This window comes from Lagopus muta, chromosome Z, assembly GCF_023343835.1.
Source record: "Lagopus muta isolate bLagMut1 chromosome Z, bLagMut1 primary, whole genome shotgun sequence".
Lineage (NCBI taxonomy): Eukaryota > Metazoa > Chordata > Aves > Galliformes > Phasianidae > Lagopus > Lagopus muta.
The window spans coordinates 48,732,846-48,755,437 of NC_064472.1; the positions used below are offsets into that span (position 1 = coordinate 48,732,846).

Here is a 22,592-nt window from a genome sequence, read left to right on the forward strand (position 1 = left end):
CAGTATAAATCTCTCTTCCTTTAGTTTGAAACCATTTCCCCTTGTCCTGTCTCAGCAGATCCTGCTAAAGAGTCTGTCCTCTTCTTTCTTACAGTCTTCCCTTTTATGATACTGAAACACAGCTCTTAGGTCTCTCTGGAGGTTTTTCTCTCTCAGCATGTTCTGGCAGGGGAGGGTGTTCCACTGGATCATTTCTGTGGCCCTCCTCTGGACATACTTCAATAGATCTGCCTCTCCTATGCTGAGAACTCACATCTGGATGCAGTTCTCTAGTTGAAGCCTCACCAGCACAGAGCAGATGGGCAGTATCACCTCCCTCTCCTTGCTGGCCATGCTTCTTTTGATGCAGCCCAGGATAAAGTTGGATTGCTGCGCTGCGAGGACTCATTGCTGACTCATGTGTGCTTGCCATCCACCATCCAGTACGCCCATGTCCTTCTTGGCAGGCCTGTGCTCTTTTTGGCCTACAGCTTGCATTGTTAGTGGGCGTGAGTACTCTGTTGTAGCTCATAGGCACTACAGCAGTGCTTGCAGATGCTAGGGTTATTTCTTCTGTGTGAAATAAAGCTTCCAGAGAAGGAAACTCTGTGGACTTCTGATGGAATTTGGAACCAGCTTCAACATACTGTTTCTACTCACAGTGGACATGCAGTACCAGGATGTTCTCTTCAGTCCTCACAAATCAGCATTTATGGGTCAGAGAATATTTTTAATGGTGCTTATTCAAACATGCTACTGCAGATTGTGTTTCAATTCTTTTTATTTTTGTACTTTGTTTATGTAAGTGCTGATATGCGTAAAGTAAATAAACTTATTGAACTAACTCTTAACTCAGAAATTTAGGTCTTCACTGTTCTGTAAATTTGAAATCATGAAGCATATACACATAGTTTTTTTCCCAAAAGAGAAGTATTTGTTACTTGCACTCATTATTTTGTTAGGTAAGGTATGGCAGAAACTTGTTATACTTGTCTAAGAAATAAGTTGATTAGAGGAGGAAGAGGGTGATTTTCTTTGTTGAATTCATGTAGACTTCTTGCAATACGTTAAGGGAAGAAAAATACCTTAGTTGAAAAGAAAATAGAAGTAATATCTTTGTAACAGTAGTCTTTTGAAAACCATGTCAGTTAAGAGCATTATGCTTGCATCTCTTTATTTAGAGAATAATGTTAGGGTTGACCAGTCTCAAACTTTGATTCCTAAGACAGAACTAACAAGAATTCAGAATTCAGTTGTGAATTGTGTTTCTTTATTACTGAGATCAGTTACCTTGAATAAAACTAGTTACTCTGCCTTGAATTATCACTATAGTCTTTATTTTTTTCTGTCCTATGGTAGAATCATAGAATGGCTTGTGTTGGAAGGGACTTCAGGCGAGTTGCCAGCTACTAGATCAGCTACTAGCAGAATGCCCAAGGTACCCATCCAGCCTGGCCTTAAGCACCTTCAGGGACTGGGCATCTATGTTTTCAAAATTGCTTGCTTTAATTTAAAAAGTATGTATGAAATTCACTTGAGAGAAGCAGAATACAGAGATCCCACTAGTACTCCCTCCATTCATGAATCTGTGGAAGCAGTTATAAGGATTAGTTCAAAATTCTTTAATATTAATGTATCATATTGCTTTAAAAAAAATGTTGCTAGAAGATGACCAATGTGAAAGTGTTAGTCATCTCACTGATGGGATAAAAATACATTTTAAATAGAATAAAGCAATTCAGTAATAAAAAGGTGCATTCTTTTCTAGGCAGAGTGACATAATGCCCTTTAATAATGTGTCTTTCTAGAATTAATAAGAAAAATTTTCTTCTTAAAGAGGTTTGTTATATTGAAAAACAAATTGAGAAGCAGCAAAATGTTCAGGAGTTACCTCTGATACTGGAAACATTGGGAAATAAGTATATGAGAAGATAGACACAGTGCTAGAAAAACTGGTATTATAAACACTATGCACTGTCTAATAGATGGACTTTTATATGTTATTGGTGGCACTTAGGAAAAAGATTCTAAGGTAAACCAAAAATAAACATTTTTATGACTCAAAAAGAAGTTTTATTCTGAAGATTTGCTTTGTGTACCAAAGGATGATTGATGCTTTATTCTACAATAGTAATACATTTTAAAAGCCCTAATACTCACCCTCTTTTCTCCCCTGAAAGCTTGTCTCAAATCAGATGGTATGATAATCCAGTGAAATTTTAAGTGGCAAGCTTCTTGGCTTTTCATGGGAAGCACACCTAGACAGCCTAATAAAGGCAGATGCTAATTTAAACTAAAACCACTCGTTGCATCTGAGCCACAGAATAAGCCAAAACAGATGAGATATCCAAAGGGAACTTCTAAGGTGACGAAGGAGTGTAGCCTGTTCCATTATCTTACTGTGTTCCAAGTATTACCCAGGCCATTTGTGTATTTCCTTATGATATTGTGTGGTTCGTTGCTGAAAGTTTGCTATTTGAAAGATGAGCTATCAAACACACGTTGTCTGTTTAGTAAGGGATCCTCTATCCCTGAGTCAGCTGTTTTTATCATATCCTGTCATCTCTTCTTTCTCCAATAACAAAGTACTGTCTCATCAGTACTACTCTTCAACATTGCCTGTGTTGTTTTTCCTGTTTTCACCCATAACCATAAATTTGATCAGATTTGCTTTTGCACTTCCTGAACTGAAAGAGGCAGTGACTTGAATTTTTGATGTCATGTTTTGTCTTGGAAGTTTCTCTGAGATTCTTGCCTGTAATTTTTTTTTTGTCTGTTTATTTTCTTCCCCACTGTTATTCGTATATGGTATGTCAAGATTTTCAGATTGCACTTTAATTTTTATTCGATCAGTTTTAGAATTCTGCCACTTTCCTCTCTCGTTTGTTGAAGGAATTTAAGAACAAATAGCTCAAAAAGTAGTACTTTGATTTGGTCTTCTTGACAATTTTTCTTAACACTGTTGCAAAGAAGTGCAAGTTAATCTTTATTTAGAGTTCAGTGGCAGAGATGTTTGTGTGAGCTATAGGATTTATTCATTAATTTTGGAATGAAGAAAAGCTCTGGGCTTATACTAGCATGTATCCTTTAAAGTACAGTGTTGTGGAGTTTTTTTGTTGTTGTTGTTTGTTTTTTTGTTTTCCTACTAGCTGATGTTCTATGTAGATACCAAGCAATTATTTCGTAGAACATTCAGTTTCAGAATTCTTCGTTACCACTTTTTGTGTTTGAGCTATCCAAAATGTTTATATTTGAACTTTTGATTTCAAGAGGAATGCTTTGAATTCCATGTTGGTCAAACCTTTGATTTTCACTGCATGCATTTTCTCTTTCAAAAGGATAAATTTGTAATAAAATGATTTTATCTCTCGGATCTTCACTTGTGTTGTGGGATATTACTTAATATTTAGCTGAAACTCTTAACTTAATCTTAAAAGATTACTGGAAATCTTAACTGGAATCTGCTGTTGCAGAAACAATAGAGTATTGGTTATTTCTTAACCCACACTACCATGAAGCTGAGTATGAAATCTGAACAGCTAAACTTCTGCTAGTTCCTAAGTGCTGTACTACAGATATCACCCCTCAGTAGATGGATCCTTGTGTGCAAATGAGTGAATATGTTGCACTGTATGTCAAAGTATTACAGTTTAAGAATTTCAAGAGAACAGTATTAACTGTAATGTAAATTTGGAAAATACACAAATGTTAAATTTTATTGAAGTTGGTGGTAGCTAAAAATAGTGAACATATAAAAGATTTTAAGCCTTTATTTAACACTTTTGACCAAACATTAAACGTTGAGGGTAAAAATTGTAAGGACAAAAAATTGAGCTCCTTAGTATAATTATGTCTTTTTAATCCAAAATATATATGAATTTTTTTCTGCCTGTGCAATATTTATTTTCTGAAGGTCAATTTCTTTGACATGTTTTCACTGTGGATTAATACATATTTAAAATATGATAAAATTTATGAGCTGATTTTTTCTTAGTTCTAAAGAGTTATCCAGTTAACATTTTGCCATTGTAAGTAAATCTATGCTTCTAATAGAAAATACCCTATGAGAGTTTTTCTGGATGGCTCCTGTACTAAATACAACAGTTTTTAACAGAAATTGGAATACTTGACTCTCTGGAATAGTTTAACAAGAATGCCAACCTTTTCTTTGCAAATGTCAAATTTTTATAATTGAATTTTTCAAGCTGCATGGTACTGTTTGTGACTTGACATATTGTACACTCAGTTTGCTTCTATAAACATTGAACAGATTTGATGACTGATGGTGGTAGGATTTTATCTATCTGTAACATTCTGTATATAGATAAGGAAAATTTGATGTTTTCCTCAATGTAAATTGACACATAGAACAACTGTGTACTCTGCCTCACTGCATTTTTCTGTTTTAAAGAATAAAGGATGGGAATAGTACTGTAGCTACTTTTTTTTGTTAATTACATGTTCAGAGACTGCATTTGAAAGTAGAATGTGTATGGTAAGTTGATCTAGTTTGGAATTTTTTGAGGTATTTTCCCAATGAGTAATGAATAGCAAAGGCATTTAGTTCTTACAGCATAAAAAGGAGTAGTTTAGCTATTAACAAGTGTCATGAAAGTGATACAGTGCTGATAGTCTCTAGTTATGTAGTTGTGATTATTAGTGGTGTGATTAGCTTAGCTGTTGAAAGCTCTCTGTTGTGATGTTTACTGATGGAGCTCTGTTTGGTTTTACGTATGTTGATTTTTGTTTAACTGATAGAGTATGCAGCTTAAAGACATGTGTGGACAAGCTGCACGATTTAAGCTCTTCATTCTACTGTAATATTTGGAGATAATTTTTGTTTATGTAACCTAAACAGTCCAACATTTCTTTCTCTGCTGCCATCTTGACATCCTTTGCCAGTTTCCCAAGGAGTTCTCAGTGCAGTGCAAGGGTTAGGCTGTGTTTAAGCAAAACAGAGTTGTTCCAGTTTGGAGTTCCAGCTGCCTCGTCCTGGCATCCAGTCCTCTGCCTTGTCCTCTTTCATGCAGTTCCAGAACTCTCAGTACTACTTGATGGCTTCCCCTACAAACAGTATTCTGTTGTTTTCCATTATCTTTACATGTTCACATGCCTGCTATTCTCCACAAACACCATCTGGTATGTGTTTTGTCTATCAACAGCCAAACTGATGCCATAGCCTACTGTATTTGAAAGCTGAGTGTATATTACACTTCGATTCATTCTCAGATTTGCTGAAGTCTTTTGTTAGGGGGTAATATAACCAAGTACTTGAAGAATGGGAAAGTGGAATACTATGCTATCCTACTGTCCTGTGGTCTTGGTACACTGGTGTCAGATGTGTTCAGCAGTTTCTAAGTTCTGGAATGCTATTCTGGCCAAGCTGTTTTTCTCCTGCCCTGCAAATGATACAGGTTTGATAGAGACAAAAAAGCTCAGTATTCTTATGTTTTGGCAAAACAAAACAAAAAAAAGTCTTCCAGTGAAGCATGAGTTTTTTTTTAATTTCCTTGAGTCAACATCTTCAACAGCATCTTCATCATCTCATATATTAAGCCCCAACTAATATTTCTGAGGGCTACCCACTGAGTCCCTACTTCTTCCTTTAAAAATTGATCATAGTATTTCTGTTACAACGTTCTCAGATACCCTCAGAGTTCTAAAGCTAAACAGCTCCAGTCCTGCTAATTTCTGATGCCTCCTGGGAAAGATTGTATATCTCTTTCACAGGGAGACATTTCAGCATGGAAAATTCAGAACGTCATTTGTAATGAACATGAATGGAAAATACTCACATTTTTTTCTTTCCTACCAGCTCTTTTTATATAGCTATCATGTAGGCTTTCTGACAAGCTTACTGACTCCTGTGTATTTGAAAGAGGACCAATTTGTTGTTGCTGTAGAAGTTTGTCTCTCAACTTTTTTTGACATGCCTTAATGTGTTTCTGTGTTTTATCAGAATATACAGTCCAGTCCTTTGTCTGTTTCTTGTTCAACAAAATTTCAGCTTTTCAAGATATACATTAAGGTTTTTAATTTTAAAAACTGTGTCTTTCTTTTCTGTAATGCTTTGTGATGTGTAGTTGACATGATAAAATAATCTTTTATTATTTAATTTATTGTAAAATTAAAAGAAATGCAGCAGTTTAAATGAGATTGTTCTAGTTAGTGTATGTTAATTTGTGCAGATAATTGTGAATCTGCACTTGATAATTGCAGATAAAGATTCATTTAAAATGCTTTTAATTCCTGGAAGAAGTAATCAGACAATTAATAAGTATCTGATTATTTATAACAAGGATATGGGGACGATCTTATAATTCACAGTGAGGAATTGTCAATATAATTATCCTTTCATGACGATGATAAGGGCAGTGCATGATCAGGTTGGAAATATCCTAGTAGAGGTGCAGTTCTGTCAGCATAAAGCTGGTTGGTGAATAGATGTTAAGGGGCTCCTGTCAGGATAATGTATCATGCAGGATAAGTGTTGGGATTAGATGTGGGCGGTCTTTCAGTGTATCATCACTTGGATCTAGAATTTGATTGTTAAATTTACAAGTATCAGTATACCTTAAGGGAATTTAAAGTGCACAGGAGGACAGCTATAGACTTTCAGATCATTCAAGAAACTCAAGAGATGTCTAGAAATAAATAGTGTGTGTGTGTATATATATATATATATATATATGTTTAGTGCTAATGTCTATGGGAACCCTTAAGTCACAACCTGAAACAGTGAGTGAGCACTGGGAGCATAGATGCAAGCAATTCACCTGTATGACTGGAACGGATGGACTCTGGGTCCTAACCTCATTTTAGGGCTGGTAGCCAAAAGGAAGCATCTCTGTCCAGAGATGTCTTTCTCTGGGAGTTTCTAGTAAGCCCTGATCCCTGGAAAAGGGTGAGCTGTTTCTTCTTTATTAAGTAATTGTGATCATTGCCTTTCCTGGGTGATCTGAAAACTGAAACAAGTTTAAGGTAGCTATATGTCAAATATCTTGGTTTGATGTTTCTGTAGGATAATAATTTAAAAATAAAGTGCAAACCTATTATGAATCAATTAGATATCAATTAGATTTATGCCACCCACAAATCTGTGTACTTTTAATTCACCTTTTCTTTTTTTGTTTTGTTTTGATTCTGTTTTCCCCTAGGAAAGGAGACTGAGAAAGCCAAAGATCGATGTGATAAAGCCACTATGAAGCTTCATATGTTGCATAATCAGTATGTATTGGCACTGAAAGGAGCACAGTTGTATCAGCACCAATATTATGACACTACGCTTCCTTTGTTACTTGATTCACTACAGAAAATGCAAGAAGAAATGATTAAAGCCCTGTAAGATACTTCCTTACATATTTTAACTTGCAAATGTGTGTAGTATTCTATTTTATTGCATTGTTAAAAATTAGTAAACTGCAATCAATTAATTAATATATCATGGGTACTGAAAAAAGCTGTTTTAAACTTTCAGTAGACAATAATTGTGCGTAAGAAAGTCTATTCAAATACAGACAGTAGTTTGGAGGGATTATTTATGCATTTTGGCTTGACACTGTTTTAATTTTTCAATTTAACAGATTAATTACAGTGTTTACAATTTATCCTCTTCTTCATCTGGAATAATATAGAAGTTTGTTACCTTTGTAGTAGTCTCATTTTTATGAAATTTTGCCACTAAAAACCTTTGCTAAAACTGTCCAGCCATCTTGACAGTCATTTTGGAGGCGGACAGATGCAGGGTCAAATGTGTGGGCAAATAATAGGATCATGTAAACCTAACCTTACTGTGAGGAATCCAACCTTTATTTTTAAAATACAACTACCTTTTCCCTGGAAGATCATTCTCTGCATCACGACAGAAGATGTGTAAATTGATTATCCTAGAGAACAGACATCAAGCCTTCTTTTCTGGTCTGTAGCTGCCATGCTGCCTCTGTGACTTTCCTGAAGAGTTCTTGAAGAGCTGGTTAGGTCCTCTTCTTAGGTGTTTTGTAAGTCAAAAAAAGACAAAATTATTACTTCTTTTTTATAGCTATTGTTCAGTTAGATATGAGGCAATCTTCTCTAACTCATTTACTTACTTTTACAGAAATATGTGTTTGTATTTATGTCACAAATAGGAAATGAGGGAGAATTAAAGATTTTGTGCTCAGTGTCACATAATCACAGTGTGTCAGGATTGGGGGGACCTTGGAAGATCGCCTAGTCCAATGCCCTTGCTGGAGCAGGAACACATAAATTAGGTCACACAAGAATGCATCTAGGCAAGTTTTGAATGTTCCTGGAGAAGGAGACACCACAGCCACTCTGGGCAGCCTGTTCCAGTGTTCTGTTATGATACACTTGTGGGAAGCAGACATTAATGGCCCCGTTATCAATATTATTGTATTACTGTCATTAATTCTGGTGCAAGAATCTAAATTAAATAGACCTCTGTAATACTCTAAGTCTTTTTAATCTTAACGTATGCAGAATCACAAGAGAACACACTTAAATTTCTGCATTGTAATTAAGTTGATTTTTTTTCCCAGAAATGTGAGTTAAAGTAATACACTGAAGAATTTTGTTGTATAAAAAGGGACTATTGAGCCCACTTGCATTTGCTGTCTGTGAATACAAGCTTGAAAAGTATTTTTGTCCATTTTAAAACTTTCTGTAGTTAAATCTGAATTGATTGGGAAATTACTAATTTCTGATATCATGAATTAATTCTGCAAAAAAGAAACAGTGATTTCATATGTGGAGCTTGGTGTTGTTGCCATATTATTCCTTAATAGCTCTGATTTTGCAGACCAGCTGGTTTGGCTTTTATGTAGATAGATAGTAATTGTCATTGATTCCCTTTCTTTTAGATATAGCATTGTTGTAGCTGATATTGGCTTGTTGCACTCTTTGAACTGTTTTCTGGAGCTTTTTCAGACACACTCACTGGCAAGGCAAGATTTAATGACTTACCTTGTCCCTTTTCTCCTCAGAAAAAATACTGGAAAAATCCAAGCAATTAATGTTTTTTACTGAGTAAACATAGTTGAAGATCATACCCAGGAAAAATGTATTTTTACCTCTTTCTGTGTGTTTTCCTCTTGGCTGGCTAAAATCATCAGTATTTTAAAAGTCTTGCCATGCTTCAACACCTGGCAAGCCAGCAAGTTTGTCACAAAAAAAAAGAGAGTTCTTTTGTGGAAAGCTGAAACAGAGAGAGCAGGAAAGTATTCTGAGGAAATGGATGCTCACTGGATGCTCTTAAAATCTGTGGTAAAATACTGCCTGTTCTTTTACCACTTACCATTAATCACAAAGTTTATTTTCCCCACTTCTGGAACTGACTAGTAGGCTGAATGGCTTGTACTTTCTTGCGTGAATTTCCTCTTTGATGTTTTTTCCTTTTTTAGTTAACATGTCAAAGTGAAGCGTGCTTGTTTTTGTCTAAACAACAAATTCATAACATAACTGTGTGATAAAGGATAAATAATAATGAAGAAAAAAAATTGTTAAGGGAAATTCTCATTCTTCAGTGTTTCAGAATGTATTTTGTTATTCAGGAGTACATGAGATGCTGTAGCGTAGATTATGACAAGCACGATGATTCCTCTGGTTGTGAAAGAATGTCATCAATAAGTTATGTACGTTCCTTTTTCTTATAATCTCTGCAGCTTTAGTTCATCTTCTCTGTGTAATCAATACAAGGATCGTGGTATTAGAGACATCTCCACTTCTAACCAATTTGTAAAGAAAAGGCCACAAATGCTCTGTTATTGCTTTAAGTAATATACATTGTCTTATTTTTCCCTTTTTAGCCAGTTGCAACAAGAATTTATAGAAACAGCAAACTGAAACTTTGAAGCATCTCCAATACCATCTATGCCTTCAGTGCCATGTTATACTAGAATTTTTTTTCCTCTCTAGAAAAGGAATCTTGGATGAGTATAGCCAGATCACCAGTCTTGTTACAGAAGAGATTGTGAATGTCCACAAAGAGATCCAGACTTCGGTTGAACAGATAGACCCTAATTCTGAGTATAACGACTTCATAGATACTCACAGGTACACATTTTTATCTTAGTGTGCATGTTCGTATTTTTTTGAGTAAGTCTTGCATTGAACTGCAATGCTGCTTGAGTGATCAGACTTGAAATTGTTTTTCTTTCACATTGTTAATTATAAAACTTTATCCTAATTTGAAAAGTTGTTCTACTTGCATGTACAGAATGCTGCTAGATGTTTTTCAACCATCCGCCTCTTTGACTGTTGTAGAAAAACAAAATCCATGTTAATGTTATTGCATGAGAAAAGTCATAGCTTGGTTACTGACAGTGGACTATAAATTATCATCCAGCTTCAGTGCAATCTAATTTGCTGTGTATTTGGTTGGAGTTTGCATCCTTTATAGTGCTACGTGTGTATGCTTTATTTCTCTCACTATCCTGATTGTGAATAAAGTGAATGTTAGGCATCACAGTCTATGTTGTGATTACTGCAGAGTGAGCAGTGCCTGAAACAACAGAGCATGCAGATAATGCAGTAAAGTATTTTTAAATATACTGCATTTGTTACTTACTGAGCTGTAACTCCACGTAGGTACATATGGAAATAGTTCTAAGACCCCTTATTTTATACTTTACTGTTAACATATGTGAGTTGGTAATTGTCAAGTGCAGGTTTATAGCAGGGTCAATGGCCTGTGCAAACAGATGTCTTCTGAGAAACTTTGGTTCTCCTATGAACTTAATTCAAAAAATTGTATTTTATTTTATGCTCAGGTGTTTTTAAGACTGTATTCTTTATTCAAAGGATAAGGAAGGTGTATACAATTGCTATTTTCTATTCTTTAACTATGTTCTATTTTAACTATATTCCAATTTAATAAATGCAATATTTATTTTATGAATTAGATCTTCAGAAGTTGTTGAACAAGAAATAGAATTTGATACGTCCTTATTAGAAGAAAATGAAAACCTTCAAGCTAATGAGATCATGTGGAATAACCTAACAGCAGAAAGTTTACAAGTCATGTAAGTTGTCTTTTTCAAAAATCTCATCCTTTGGAAATGCTGTCATAGTTTATATTAAATGCTTATTCAACTCACTGCATTGCCGTGTTCTCATTTTTAAGGTCTGTTTTCTAAAATCATTATTTTCAAGCTGTAAACTGTTACTGATTTCTGTTCTTATTGTTCGCTTGCACAGCATACCCAGACCTTCTGAATACTTGCCAGCACTTTCAATATAGTTTCACTTCCTCTGCAGTTATTTTACACAGTGCCCCAAATGCATCATTAATCTTCCTTAGACATTTATTTACCTTCCCAAAACTGTTTCCACGTTTAGTACTCTAGGAAAAAGTATCAGAATTCAGTGGTGAAGCCATTGAGTACAGTGATGTCATCAGTGACTTATATTATCATCCAGAGAAATTTCACAAATGTGGTAGTTCACTTGATTTCTGTTTGCTTTTGTTTTCTAAAGGAAGTCCATTATTAGAGTTTAAAATATATTAACTTGTTAAAGCAAGTATACTTTTTGTATTATGTTTCATGGGAACTTTATTTACAGTGATAAAATGCATATTTACATATTTTGGTTATTACATATTTAAATCTTTTCATTAATTTTACCAGCTTTACCTGTAGTCAGTTGCCACTGGCATTCAATTCTTCTGCTGAGGTTATTATTCTTAGTGTATTCTCATTATTTTATCAACCTTAGCTTTTCCATAAAATAGCCCATTGTAGTTGCTTCAAAGATTAAAATATATATACACGTACAGTTAATATTTCTTATAGCAATTTAAAACTGTTAAGTGAGAATCACAGAATCACAGAATTGTAGGGGTTGGAAGGGACCTCCAGAGATCATCGAGTCCAACCCCCCTGCCAAAGCAGGTTCCCTACAGCAGGTCGCACAGGTCGGCATCCAGGCAGGTCTTGAACATCTCCAGAGAAGGAGACTCCACCACCTCCCTGGGCAGCCTGTTCCAGTGCTCCGTCACCTCACTGTAAAGAAGTTCTTGTGCACATTTGTGTGGAACTTCCTATGCTGCAGTTTCCGGCCGTTCCCCCTTGTCCTGTCTCCACTCACCACTGAAAAGAGTCCGGCCTTGCCATTCTGCCCCCCACACCTCAGATATTTATAGACCTGGATCAGGTCCCCTCTCAGTCGTCTTTTCTCAAGGCTGAACAGACCCAGTTCACTCAGCCTTTCCTCATAGGAGAGATGCTCCAGGCCCTTCACCATCTTCGTGGCCCTCCGCTGGACTCTTTCCAAGAGATCCCTGTCTTTTTTGTACTGGGGAGCCCAGAACTGGACGCAGTACTCCAGATGAGGTCTTACTAGGGCAGAGTAGAGGGGGAGGATCACCTCCTTTGACCTGCTGGCCACGCTCTTTTTAATGCACCCCAGGATGCCATTGGCTTTTTTGGCCACAAGGGCACACTGCTGGCTCATGGCCAACCTGTCGTCCACCAGGACACCCAGGTCCCTCTCCGCAGAGCTCCTCTCCAGCAGGTCATCCCCCAACCTGTACTGGTGCATGGAATTATTCCTCCCCAGATGCAAGACTCTACACTTGCTTTTGTTAAACCTCATCTGGTTTTTTTCTGCCCAGCTCTCCAGCCTATCCAGGTCTTGCTGAATGGCAGCACAGCCTTCAGGCGTGTCAGCCAATCCTCCCAACTTCGTATCATCAGCAAACTTGCTGAGGGTGGCCACTATCCCCTCATCAAGGTCATTGATGAAGATGTTGAACAAGACCGGACCCAGCACAGAGCCCTGAGGAACACCGCTGGTTACAGGCCTCCAACCGGACTCTGCACCACCAACAATGACCCTCTGTGCTCTGCCAGTCAGCCAGTTCTCAACCCACCTCACTGTCCACTTATCTATCCCACACTTCCTCAGCTTTGTTATAAGGATGTCGTGGGGGACAGTATCAAATGCCTTGCTGAAATTCAAGGTAGACTACATCCACTGCTCTCCCCCTATCCACCCAGCCAGAGACAACATCATAGAAGGCTACCAGGTTGGTCAAGCACGACCTCCCCCTTGTGAACCCGTGCTGACTACTCCTGATAACCTCCTCTTCTTCCAGTTGTCTGGAGATGACATCCAGTACAAGCTGTTCCATCACCTTTCCAGGGACAGAGGTGAGGCTGACTGGCCTATAATTGCCTGGGTCTTCCTTCTTGCCTTTTTTGAAGACCGGGGTGACGTTGCCTATCTTCCAGTCTTCAGGCACCTCCCCCGTCCTCCAAGACCTCTCAAAGATGACAGAAAGCAGTTCAGCAATCACCTCTGCCAGCTCCCTCAGCACCCGTGGATGAATCCCATGGGGTCCCATGGATTTGTGAACATTGGTGTTGCCTAGGCGCTCCCGGACCACCTCTTCCCTGACAGAAGGGGGGTCTTCCATTCCCCAGATCCTCTCACTAATCTCCAGGGTCTCAGATTCCCGAGGGGGAGCTTTTTCACTGAAAACAGAAGCAAAGAAGGCATTCAGTATCTCCGCCTTCTCAGCATCCCCCGTTACCAGAACACCCCCGTCACTTAGCAGGGGAGCCACATTCTCCCTAGTCTTCCTTTTACTGTTAATGTACTTGAAAAAACCTTTTTTATTATCCTTTATCCCCTTTGCCAGATTTAATTCCAGGCGGGCTTTAGCCTTCCTTGTCGCATCCCTGCAGACCCTGACAACATTCCTGTATTCTTCCCAAGTAGTCAGACCCTTTTTCCACATTTCACGGGCCTTCTTCTTTCCTTTGAGTTTGTGCACGAGCTCCTTGCTCATCCACACAGGTCTCCTGCCACCCTTTCCCGATTTCTTCCTCACAGGGACACACCGATCCTGGGCTTGGAAGAAGAGCTGCTTAAATGCCGACCAGCTCTCACAGGCCCCCTTGCCTTCCAACACCCTAGCCCATGAGACAGCTCCAAGTCGGCCCCGGAAGAGATCAAAGTTGGCTCTCCTAAAGTCCAGGATAGCAACCCTACTTTTTGCTTTACTTCTTCCACTCAGGATCTTGAACTCCACCATCTCGTGGTCACTACAACCCAAGCTGCCCCCTGACCTTTACTTCCCTGACAAGCCCTTCTCTATTAGTGAGAATAAGGTCCAGCAGTACCCCTCTCCTCGTTGATTCCTCAACCACCTGCATCAGGAAGTTGTCTTCAACACATTGCAGGAACCATCTGGACCGCACATGCCTGGCCACATTGCTTTTCCAGCAAATATCTGGATAATTGAAGTCCCCCATAAGCACCAACGCCTGGGATCGTGACGCTGCTTCCAACTGTTTGTGGAAGGCCTCATCAACCTCCTCCTCCTGATCAGGGGGCCTGTAGCACACACCCACAACGGTGTCAGCCATACCAGCCCGCCCCTTGATTCTTACCCACAAGCTCTCCACTGCTACACCACTCTCCCCCAGGTGGAGTTCAGTACATTCAAGCTGCTCTCTTACATAAAGAGCAACTCCACCACCCCGCCTCGCCGGCCGATCTTTCCTAAAAAGCACATAGCCCTCCATGACAACATTCCAGTCATGTGAGCTGTGCCACCACGTCTCTGTGATCGCAATGATATCATAGCCATGTGACCGCACGCAGATCTCTAACTCTTCCTGTTTATTTCCCATACTGCGCACATTAGTGTATAGACACTTCAGGGAGGCAGCATTCCCCTGCCACACTCCATCCCTTCGAACTCCACCCTCGTCACCCATCAAGTTCACTTTTGAACCTTGAACTACCTGAACCTCAGCAGTCCTCATTTTGTCCACTTTCCCCTTCTTACCTAGTTTAAAGACCTTTCAATGAGGCCCGCCAGCTCCTGGGCTAGGATCCTTTTACCCCTTGCAGACAGGTGAGCTCCATCTGCAGCCGTCATGCCAGGAGCCAAGTAAATTGGCCCATGGGCAAAAAAACCAAAGTTCTTGTGCCTGCACCAGCCTCTAAGCCATTTATTGATGAGGAGGGCTTTTTTGATCCTCTCAGTGTCCTTCCCCGCCACTGAAGGGATAGAAGAGAAGACCACCTGCACTCCCGCACCATCCAGTACCCTCCCCAGACCCTTGAAGTCATTCCTGATAGCCCTTAGGCTTCTCTTGGCAGCATCATCACTGCCAACCTGAACTACCAATAAGGGGTAGTAGTCAGAATAATGACTGGTTTGTGGTTCTTTGATGTCTCTTCTGTATATCTGTGCTTGACATGCTTATAAGCTATAGAAGGCATAAATAGTCCAAGTAAGATCAGTGGTGAGTTGTGGTTTTTAACTTCTTTTCTGCTTAATCAAATTGTTTCTTGTAGATTATTCTGAAAACCAAGATTATAGGGAATCCTCATAGCAGTGAGATATTTGGAACACAAACATTATGGTGTATCTTCCATAGATTATTCTAATCCTTATTCTTCCTCACCATGAGAGATTCTTTGGATTTTTTTCATTTATTTTTCAAGGTCACTAACTAGCATATCTTTTCATAAATTCATTCTTAAATAGGTATTGAAATAAGTTTTCAAATGTAAATTTTTAACTTTCTTTGCTAAACTCCTCTTTCTTTGTACTCAAAGAGCTGCATCTATCATGTCAAATAATCCTACAATAGTTAAAACCCCTTCCTTCTTTAAGCATGCTTCTAACATATTTATTTATTTATAAATTTATTTATATATTTATTACCAAACTGAGATCATCCCTGAGTATTTAAACATTGTACATGTAAATCAACTTTAGCTCAGTAACAGGAAAAATACACTTATTAAATCAGTCTTTTTGATCCATCTTTATGTTTTTCTAAGATTCTACATTCAGTAGTTCAAAAAAATTAAATAAATCAAAATAACTTTTTTGCTTTTATGAATAAAACATTAGTATTTCTAACTAAAACATATGAAACTGCAGTTTTCTTGTAAAAAAGATTGTCAAGGTTCTGTCTATTTATATTTGTAAATATGCACCTACATAGTTGCCTAGATAAACACATTTTCAATACAACCTCCTGTCTATTCTTTATAAGCTCGATGTTCATCCACTTCAAATTCTTTTGTGCATTTGAAAGACAAGTTTTATGGTATGATAATATTTTTAGAATAGAAGCTGTGGATGTTCCTGTTCATAGCAGCTAAGTTGGACTAGATGACCTTTAAAGGTTCCTTCCAATTCTTAAGGATTCTGTCATTCTAGGTGGAAGTTGATGTTGACTGGTTCATCTTTCTAAGTAGTGTGGAAGATGTGGTGTCTCCTGATACACATTGATGATTTTCTTGGAGTGGTAAAGGGAAATTCCAAAAAGCATAACAATGAAAGTTTATGATTGTCAGCTATTACAGTCTCAGAAATTTTCAAAAGAACCACGCTGATACTCTGTTTCAATCTCATGCTGTCATATAAAATTGGATATTTTTGAAATTTTAAAGCATCTCAATGTGTTGGTTCTGCATGTGTACAATCATATATTACAGTGATGAACAGTCTTATTAGCTTGGTTTTAACTTATTGAATGCTTGTGCTTTTGCTGTATCTTTATTTGGTACATACTGAAGCTTGTTCTCCTCTGCAGAAACTTTCTGATATAGAATTTACGTGAACAAAGCCAGTGATTTTAAAACTCAGGACCATCAGTCAGTTTCATATTGTTTCAGCACATGCAGAATGTGTATTTAAGAAGTCAAGTTAAGAATGCAATATATTGATCTTAATTGCAAATTTGTAGATGTAATAGATGTAACATCTGTTTCCTTTATTTTAATTGCTAAGCCAAATACAGTGTTGATTAAAATACTGATTAGAAAGCTGACCAAAAAAACCAACAGTGTTTTCAGTTAAAGAATTGATAATTAATTTTTAAGCAAGGTATTAACATTTGATAATTGATATTAAATCAGAGAGTCAGTGTAAGAATTGTTATTTCTGAGAAGAAGTTCAGTGTACAGATTTTAATAATCTAGTAGCAGTAAAACTGCTTATTAGAAAAAGAGATATTAATGTGTTGCTTTTTTCTAAAAATACACATGCAGATGCTTGTTCATTTGGGAAGCAAGTTATTATCATACACTATATGGCTTTTTTGTAGTCATTTAAGTCTTGCATTTTCTAGTACTGTCTGAAGAAAGAGTATGCTTAAACATATTCGTTTGTGTATATTGTGTATATTCTTTTGTGTGCTGTGTAAAATACAGCAGGAAAACTAGTTCACTATTAAGATCAAACTATTTTGGTATAAATGACACACTGGACATAGATCATAGAGTCTCTGTAAATTGCTCTGTTGTCCTTTGCCATTCTGGGATGGCTTAGGATAGTCACCATTCTGGGATGGTTTAGGGCAACATATCTGTGTAGTAGTATGTACTGTATGTGTTTTGCTCATTCCACTCTTTACAAACGTGTGTGCACATTCATGCTCCTCTGAAAGTAATGCCTCCTATTTTATTATACTGGCCCACAACATTGCAAATAGATGTTGGGGGTATGGCAGTAGGGTTTGAACATTCCCCCTGGTATTCCATTATGTTTTGTTGCTGTGCAACAGCTGGCAGAAGAAGGGCGGTGTGACAAAATGGCATCTGACATGGAATTGTGTATGAAGCAAACATTTGTCATGGAATTTCTCCATAAGGAAAAAATGGCACCCACTGACATTCTTTGATGCTTGCTCAGCATTTATGGAGACCAAACAATGGATATTAGCGCATTGAGGGGATGGTGTTTCAGCAGTGATGACAGAGACATGAAAAATAAGCGACATACCAGGTGGCCATACGCAGATTTCCCACCATGAAATGCATGTTGATGGGTTCATCTGTACAAACTGGTGGATTATGACCAGGAAACTGTACAGAGCTGATGTATCGGCTGCAGTGTGTTGGGAACAATGATGACAGTGTTGGAATGTCACAAAGTTTATGCAGGTGGATCCCATGAATTCTTACATAGGAACAGAAAGAACACTGTGTACCAGTTTGTCAGGATGTTACTGGGCTGTTCATGGAATCACAGAATTGTAGGGGATGGAGGGGACCTCTAGAGATCACCAAATCCAACCCCTTGCCAAAGCAGGCTCCCTACAGCAGGTTGCGCAGGTAGACATCCAGGTGGGTCTTGGATATCTCCAGAGAAAGAAATTCCACAACCTCCATGGGCAGCCTGTTCCAGTGCTCTGTTACCCTTACCATGAAGAAGTTCTTGTGCACATTTGCGCAGAACTTTTTATGCTTGAGTTTGTGGCTGCGTCCCCTTGTCTGGTCACCATACAAAAGAATCTGGCCTTACCCCTTTACCTCCTGCACCTTTAATATTTGTTGTCATTGATCAGTTTTCCTATCAGTCTTATTTTCTCAAGGCTGAGCAGACCAAGATCACTCAGCCCAGAACTGGATACAGTACTCCAGGTGAGGCCTGACCAGGAAGGAGTTGAGGTGGAGGATAACCTCCCTTGACCTGCTGGCCACGCTCTTTTTAATTGCACTCCAAGATGGCTTTGGCCTTCTTGGTCACCACACTGCTGTCCTGTCAACAGTCAGCCTGTTGTCCACCACTGACACTGGCTGTCCTCCAGTCTTCAGGCATCTCTCCCATTCTCCAAGACCTCTCAAAGATATTAGTGTGTGGTTCAGTAGTCACCTTTGCCAGCTCCCTCTTCACACATGGATGCATCCCATCAGGGCCCGTGGGTGTACACTGATGTTGCCAGGGCACTCTCAGACCATCTCCTCCCTCACTAAAGAGGATCCTTGCATTCCCAGACTCTCTCACTTACCTCCAGGGTCTGGGATTCCTGAGAGGACTCTTTGCATTGAAGACAGAAACAAATTCGTCTTCTCAGCATCCTCCATTACCGCAGCACCTCACTCATTTAATAGGGCACCCACAATTTTCCCTAGCCTTCCTTTTACTGTTGACGTACTTAAAAAAAACCTTTCTTACTAACTTTTACTTCCTTTGCCAGATTCAATTTCAGGTGGGAAACCAGCCGAGAATTTCAGCTGTTACAAGACAGACAATATCATTTTCCTGAAATACATCATTACATTTCCAGTAGTATGCCCTTGTAGCCAGGAAGGTCGATGATATCCTGGGATGCATTAATAAGAACATGACCAGCAGATTGAGGGAGGTGATCTTCTTCCCCTAGTCTGTCTTGGTTAGGCCACATCTGAAATACTGTGTCCAGTATTGAACTCCCCAGTTCAAAGAAGGCAAGGATCTACTGGAAGGACTCCAATAGGGAGGTGACAAAGATGATAAAGGGCCTGGAGCATCTCCAGTGCTAGGAGAGGCTGGGAGACCTGGGTTTGTTCAGTGTGGAGAAGACTAAAAGGGAATCTGATCAGTATTTATAGGTATCTAAAGTGCAGGAGGCAAGTAGATGAAGACAGAGTTTTTTCAGTGGTGTGTTGTGGTAGGATAAGGAGCAGTGTCAAAAAACTTGAGCATAAGAAGTTCACACAGATAAGCGGAAGAACTTCATTACAGTGAGAGTGACAAAGCACTGAAACAGGTCTCCACAACAGGGAGGTTGTGGAATCTCCTTTTTTGGAGATATTCAAGACCTGTCTGGATGCCTTTTGGTGTGACCTACTTTTGGGAACCTGGTTTCACTGGGGGGTTGGACTTGATGATCTCCATTCCAACCCTTGCAATTCTGTAATTTTGTGATTACTAGTGATGATACATGATGTCCTCACTACAAGCGGGAATCAAAGTGACAGTCCATGAGGAGGCTTGAATTCCTCATCAAAGAGAAGGCTCAAGATGCAGCCCTGAATGAGTAGAGTGCTGTGTGCTGTTTTTTGGGTTAAGAAGGGGTGATCCTTCTGGATTTTCTGGAACCCAGACAAACCATTAACTTTGGACTGCTGTATCATGACTCTGACTAAGCTGAAGGCTTGAACTTCCAGAGTCAGGCCAGAGAAGAAGATGACCTTTCTCTTGCAACCTGGTAACACTAAACCCCATACTAGTTTAAATAAAAATAATGGAGCATATTGTCAGTCTTGGCTGAGCTGTACTACAATACCCATCTTACAGTCCTGTTTTAGCACCGTCTGACTGTCATCGTTTGGGTCAGCAAAAGATTGTGTGGTTGACATTTTCCCAGCAGTGATGCTGTCATAGCAGCTGTGAAACAGTGAGTTGCTCCTGCAGTTGCAGGTTTTGATGAGTGTGACATGTAGGCACTTGTTAATCTGGTGAAGATATGTAGCTCATGGTGACGACAACGTTGCACATAGTATTTTGTAGCTAAGAATTTGCTCTATCAAGTAGTTTTATTGTGCTCATTGTATCTGTTGTACTTTCCATGGAATTAAATAGAAGACATTACTTTTGGAGCAAGCTACTTATATAGTGATGTGTATGCCACTTTTTGGTGCTCATCAACACATACATGTTTTATATGAATGCACACAGGCACTCTTTAGAAATTTTTCTCCTGGTTTAACAATAGTTTGATTTGAACATATTTTGTTATCAAAGATTGTGTGGTACCAAAAAATTGTTAAGAGAAGCATGCAGCTTGCTCTTAAAACAAGTGTAGTATTAATTAATAATTTAGGACTTGTTTCTTCTTTCATTATCTCTAGAGGTCTTTCATCATTTTCTTATTTTATCCCAGCTATCAATTCTGGGTATTTACTTAAAAAGTACTTACGCAGTCAGAAAGTTATTAATTAATGAAGCATCTCAGATATCAGCAGTATGTTTGTAAGGCTTTAATCCACAGAACTCATCATGATTTATAGCTGAAGTTTTCTTGGTAGAAGAGCCTGTGGGCATAGATCATTTTGCAACCTTGTAGATATACATAGCTTAGTATAGACCTGTTTAAAAATCAAAAATTAATGCTTCTTAGATAAATGAAAGTTCCCAAATATATACAGTTTCTATATATTTACACAATGGATTTTGGTATTGCGTGTCTTGCAGGTTAAAAACAGTAATAGAAGAACTCATTCAAACACAGCAAACACTTTTGAGCAAAGAGGAACTTGTGTTGGAACTAGAGAAAAAAATAGAAGACTCTTCTAAGACGTGTGAAAAGAAGTCAGAGTAAGTGGAATTAAAATTGTAATAATGTGAAGGAAAATGTCTATAATGCCATTCTCCTAAATAAGAAATAATCTCCAGTCTTGTTCTGCTTTTTTGAGAAAGTATTCTTACTTATAAATAACAATAATTTTTCAGCTTCTAAAATAAGCCTTCTTGACTCCAGATTCTAATTAATTAGAAAACTGAGAAGCTCTATTAATTTAATTTTGTTGTCATATTGATGGTAGCTCAATAACTGAACTTTTTTTAGCATTGTAACTTCAGCCCAAATGAAGAAAAAGAGTCAATTCAGATTGTCTCTTTGTTTGACATAGTTTGTTGTATACATGTGATTTTGTGGAAGACTTTTTCAGTTATGTGGAAGCTGTGTAATCTTTCTTACACAGTAATGTTTAGAAGTTGTCAAGTTCATTCTTCATGGCATTTGCATTAGAATAGTGAATATAGAGCCAATGCCCTGTGGTACTGCTCAATAAATAATGAAGGTGAGATTTTAATGGTTGTTTTATGTGTCATAAATAAAACATTTATTATAATGATACTTTTAGGGCAGGGTCTTTAACCTGTATTTCATACTCACATCCCAATCTTAAGTGAAGTTACTGTAACAGGTAAAACCTTTATTTTTGTGGTGATGTCTCCCTAGTTCTTTTTGTGATCAGTTGTAGTCTTACTAAGCACTTGGTCATAAATACTGATTTACAGTAACAGGAAATTGTAATGCAGTATCTCAGGTGATCTTCATTTGCTGTAGACACATTCTTAGCTCTTGGAAAGCATTTTATCAGTTGGTACTGCCAAATGCATTTCAGTCACATTCAAAACTTTATGTAAGTGTACATGCTGACTAGACGGATTTTCTTTCACTGACAAGGGACACATACTCACAACACGTTTTTCATTTATTCAGTTCTTGACCTACCTTTCTTTCTTACAGGATAGACAGTTTGAACTGGATGGATTTTGTTCTCCTTTACTGTAGGAATGCTTCTTCATTGCTTTGCTATCAGTTACATCTCTCTGAACGTAGTTCGAACTCTCCCTCTGTTTCTTGGTGTGTGCAGGCTCCTTTGAATAATCTGTAGCAGATGTTTGTGTTGTTGAGGAGATTATTTCAGTCCAGACAGTGCCTGTCTTGAGTCTGTGTTATTGTTGAGCATCAGGTTTCCCCACTTCTTTCTGACTAATTTTCATCACTGCTAATCCGAACAATTTATTGATTTCTCAGTGGCAGTCTGCACTAGATGTTGTTTCTCTGTATCTAATTACAGCAGCACAGTGAATTGAGTTTTTCACCTGTTGTGCTTTTCATTAAGGCACATGTTGAAGTGCATCTTGAAGTGCATCACTTTCTCACTTGCTGCCCTCTTTTGATCTTGCAAGGATTCACTCTTAAAAGACACAGGCAGAGAGTTTTGCACACATCCTGGGATATGACTTTCTGTCTTTTGCCACTAGTGATGTCTCTCTTATTACTTCGTAACTTGTTTGAGTAACCACCTAGCTCAGGATCAGTTTCTGAAGGAGTAATCTTGCCATCCATGACCTTTGGCTTGTAGTG

The 22,592-nt window shown here is 38.3% G+C and overlaps 1 protein-coding gene across 6 annotated transcripts in view; it reads left to right on the forward strand.

Annotated features, from left to right (window-relative positions):
• FER (FER tyrosine kinase) overlaps nucleotides 1–22,592 on the forward strand; it is a 176,051-nt gene that overhangs the window by 41,879 nt on the left and 111,580 nt on the right. For all 6 annotated transcript variants that reach the window (XM_048931375.1, XM_048931380.1, XM_048931379.1 and 3 more), the window contains 4 exons: nucleotides 7,137–7,320; nucleotides 9,892–10,029; nucleotides 10,878–10,997; nucleotides 20,909–21,031. In XM_048931375.1, coding sequence (XP_048787332.1) covers nucleotides 7,137–7,320; nucleotides 9,892–10,029; nucleotides 10,878–10,997; nucleotides 20,909–21,031 — 565 coding nt within the window. The remainder of the gene's footprint in view (nucleotides 1–7,136; nucleotides 7,321–9,891; nucleotides 10,030–10,877; nucleotides 10,998–20,908; nucleotides 21,032–22,592) is intronic.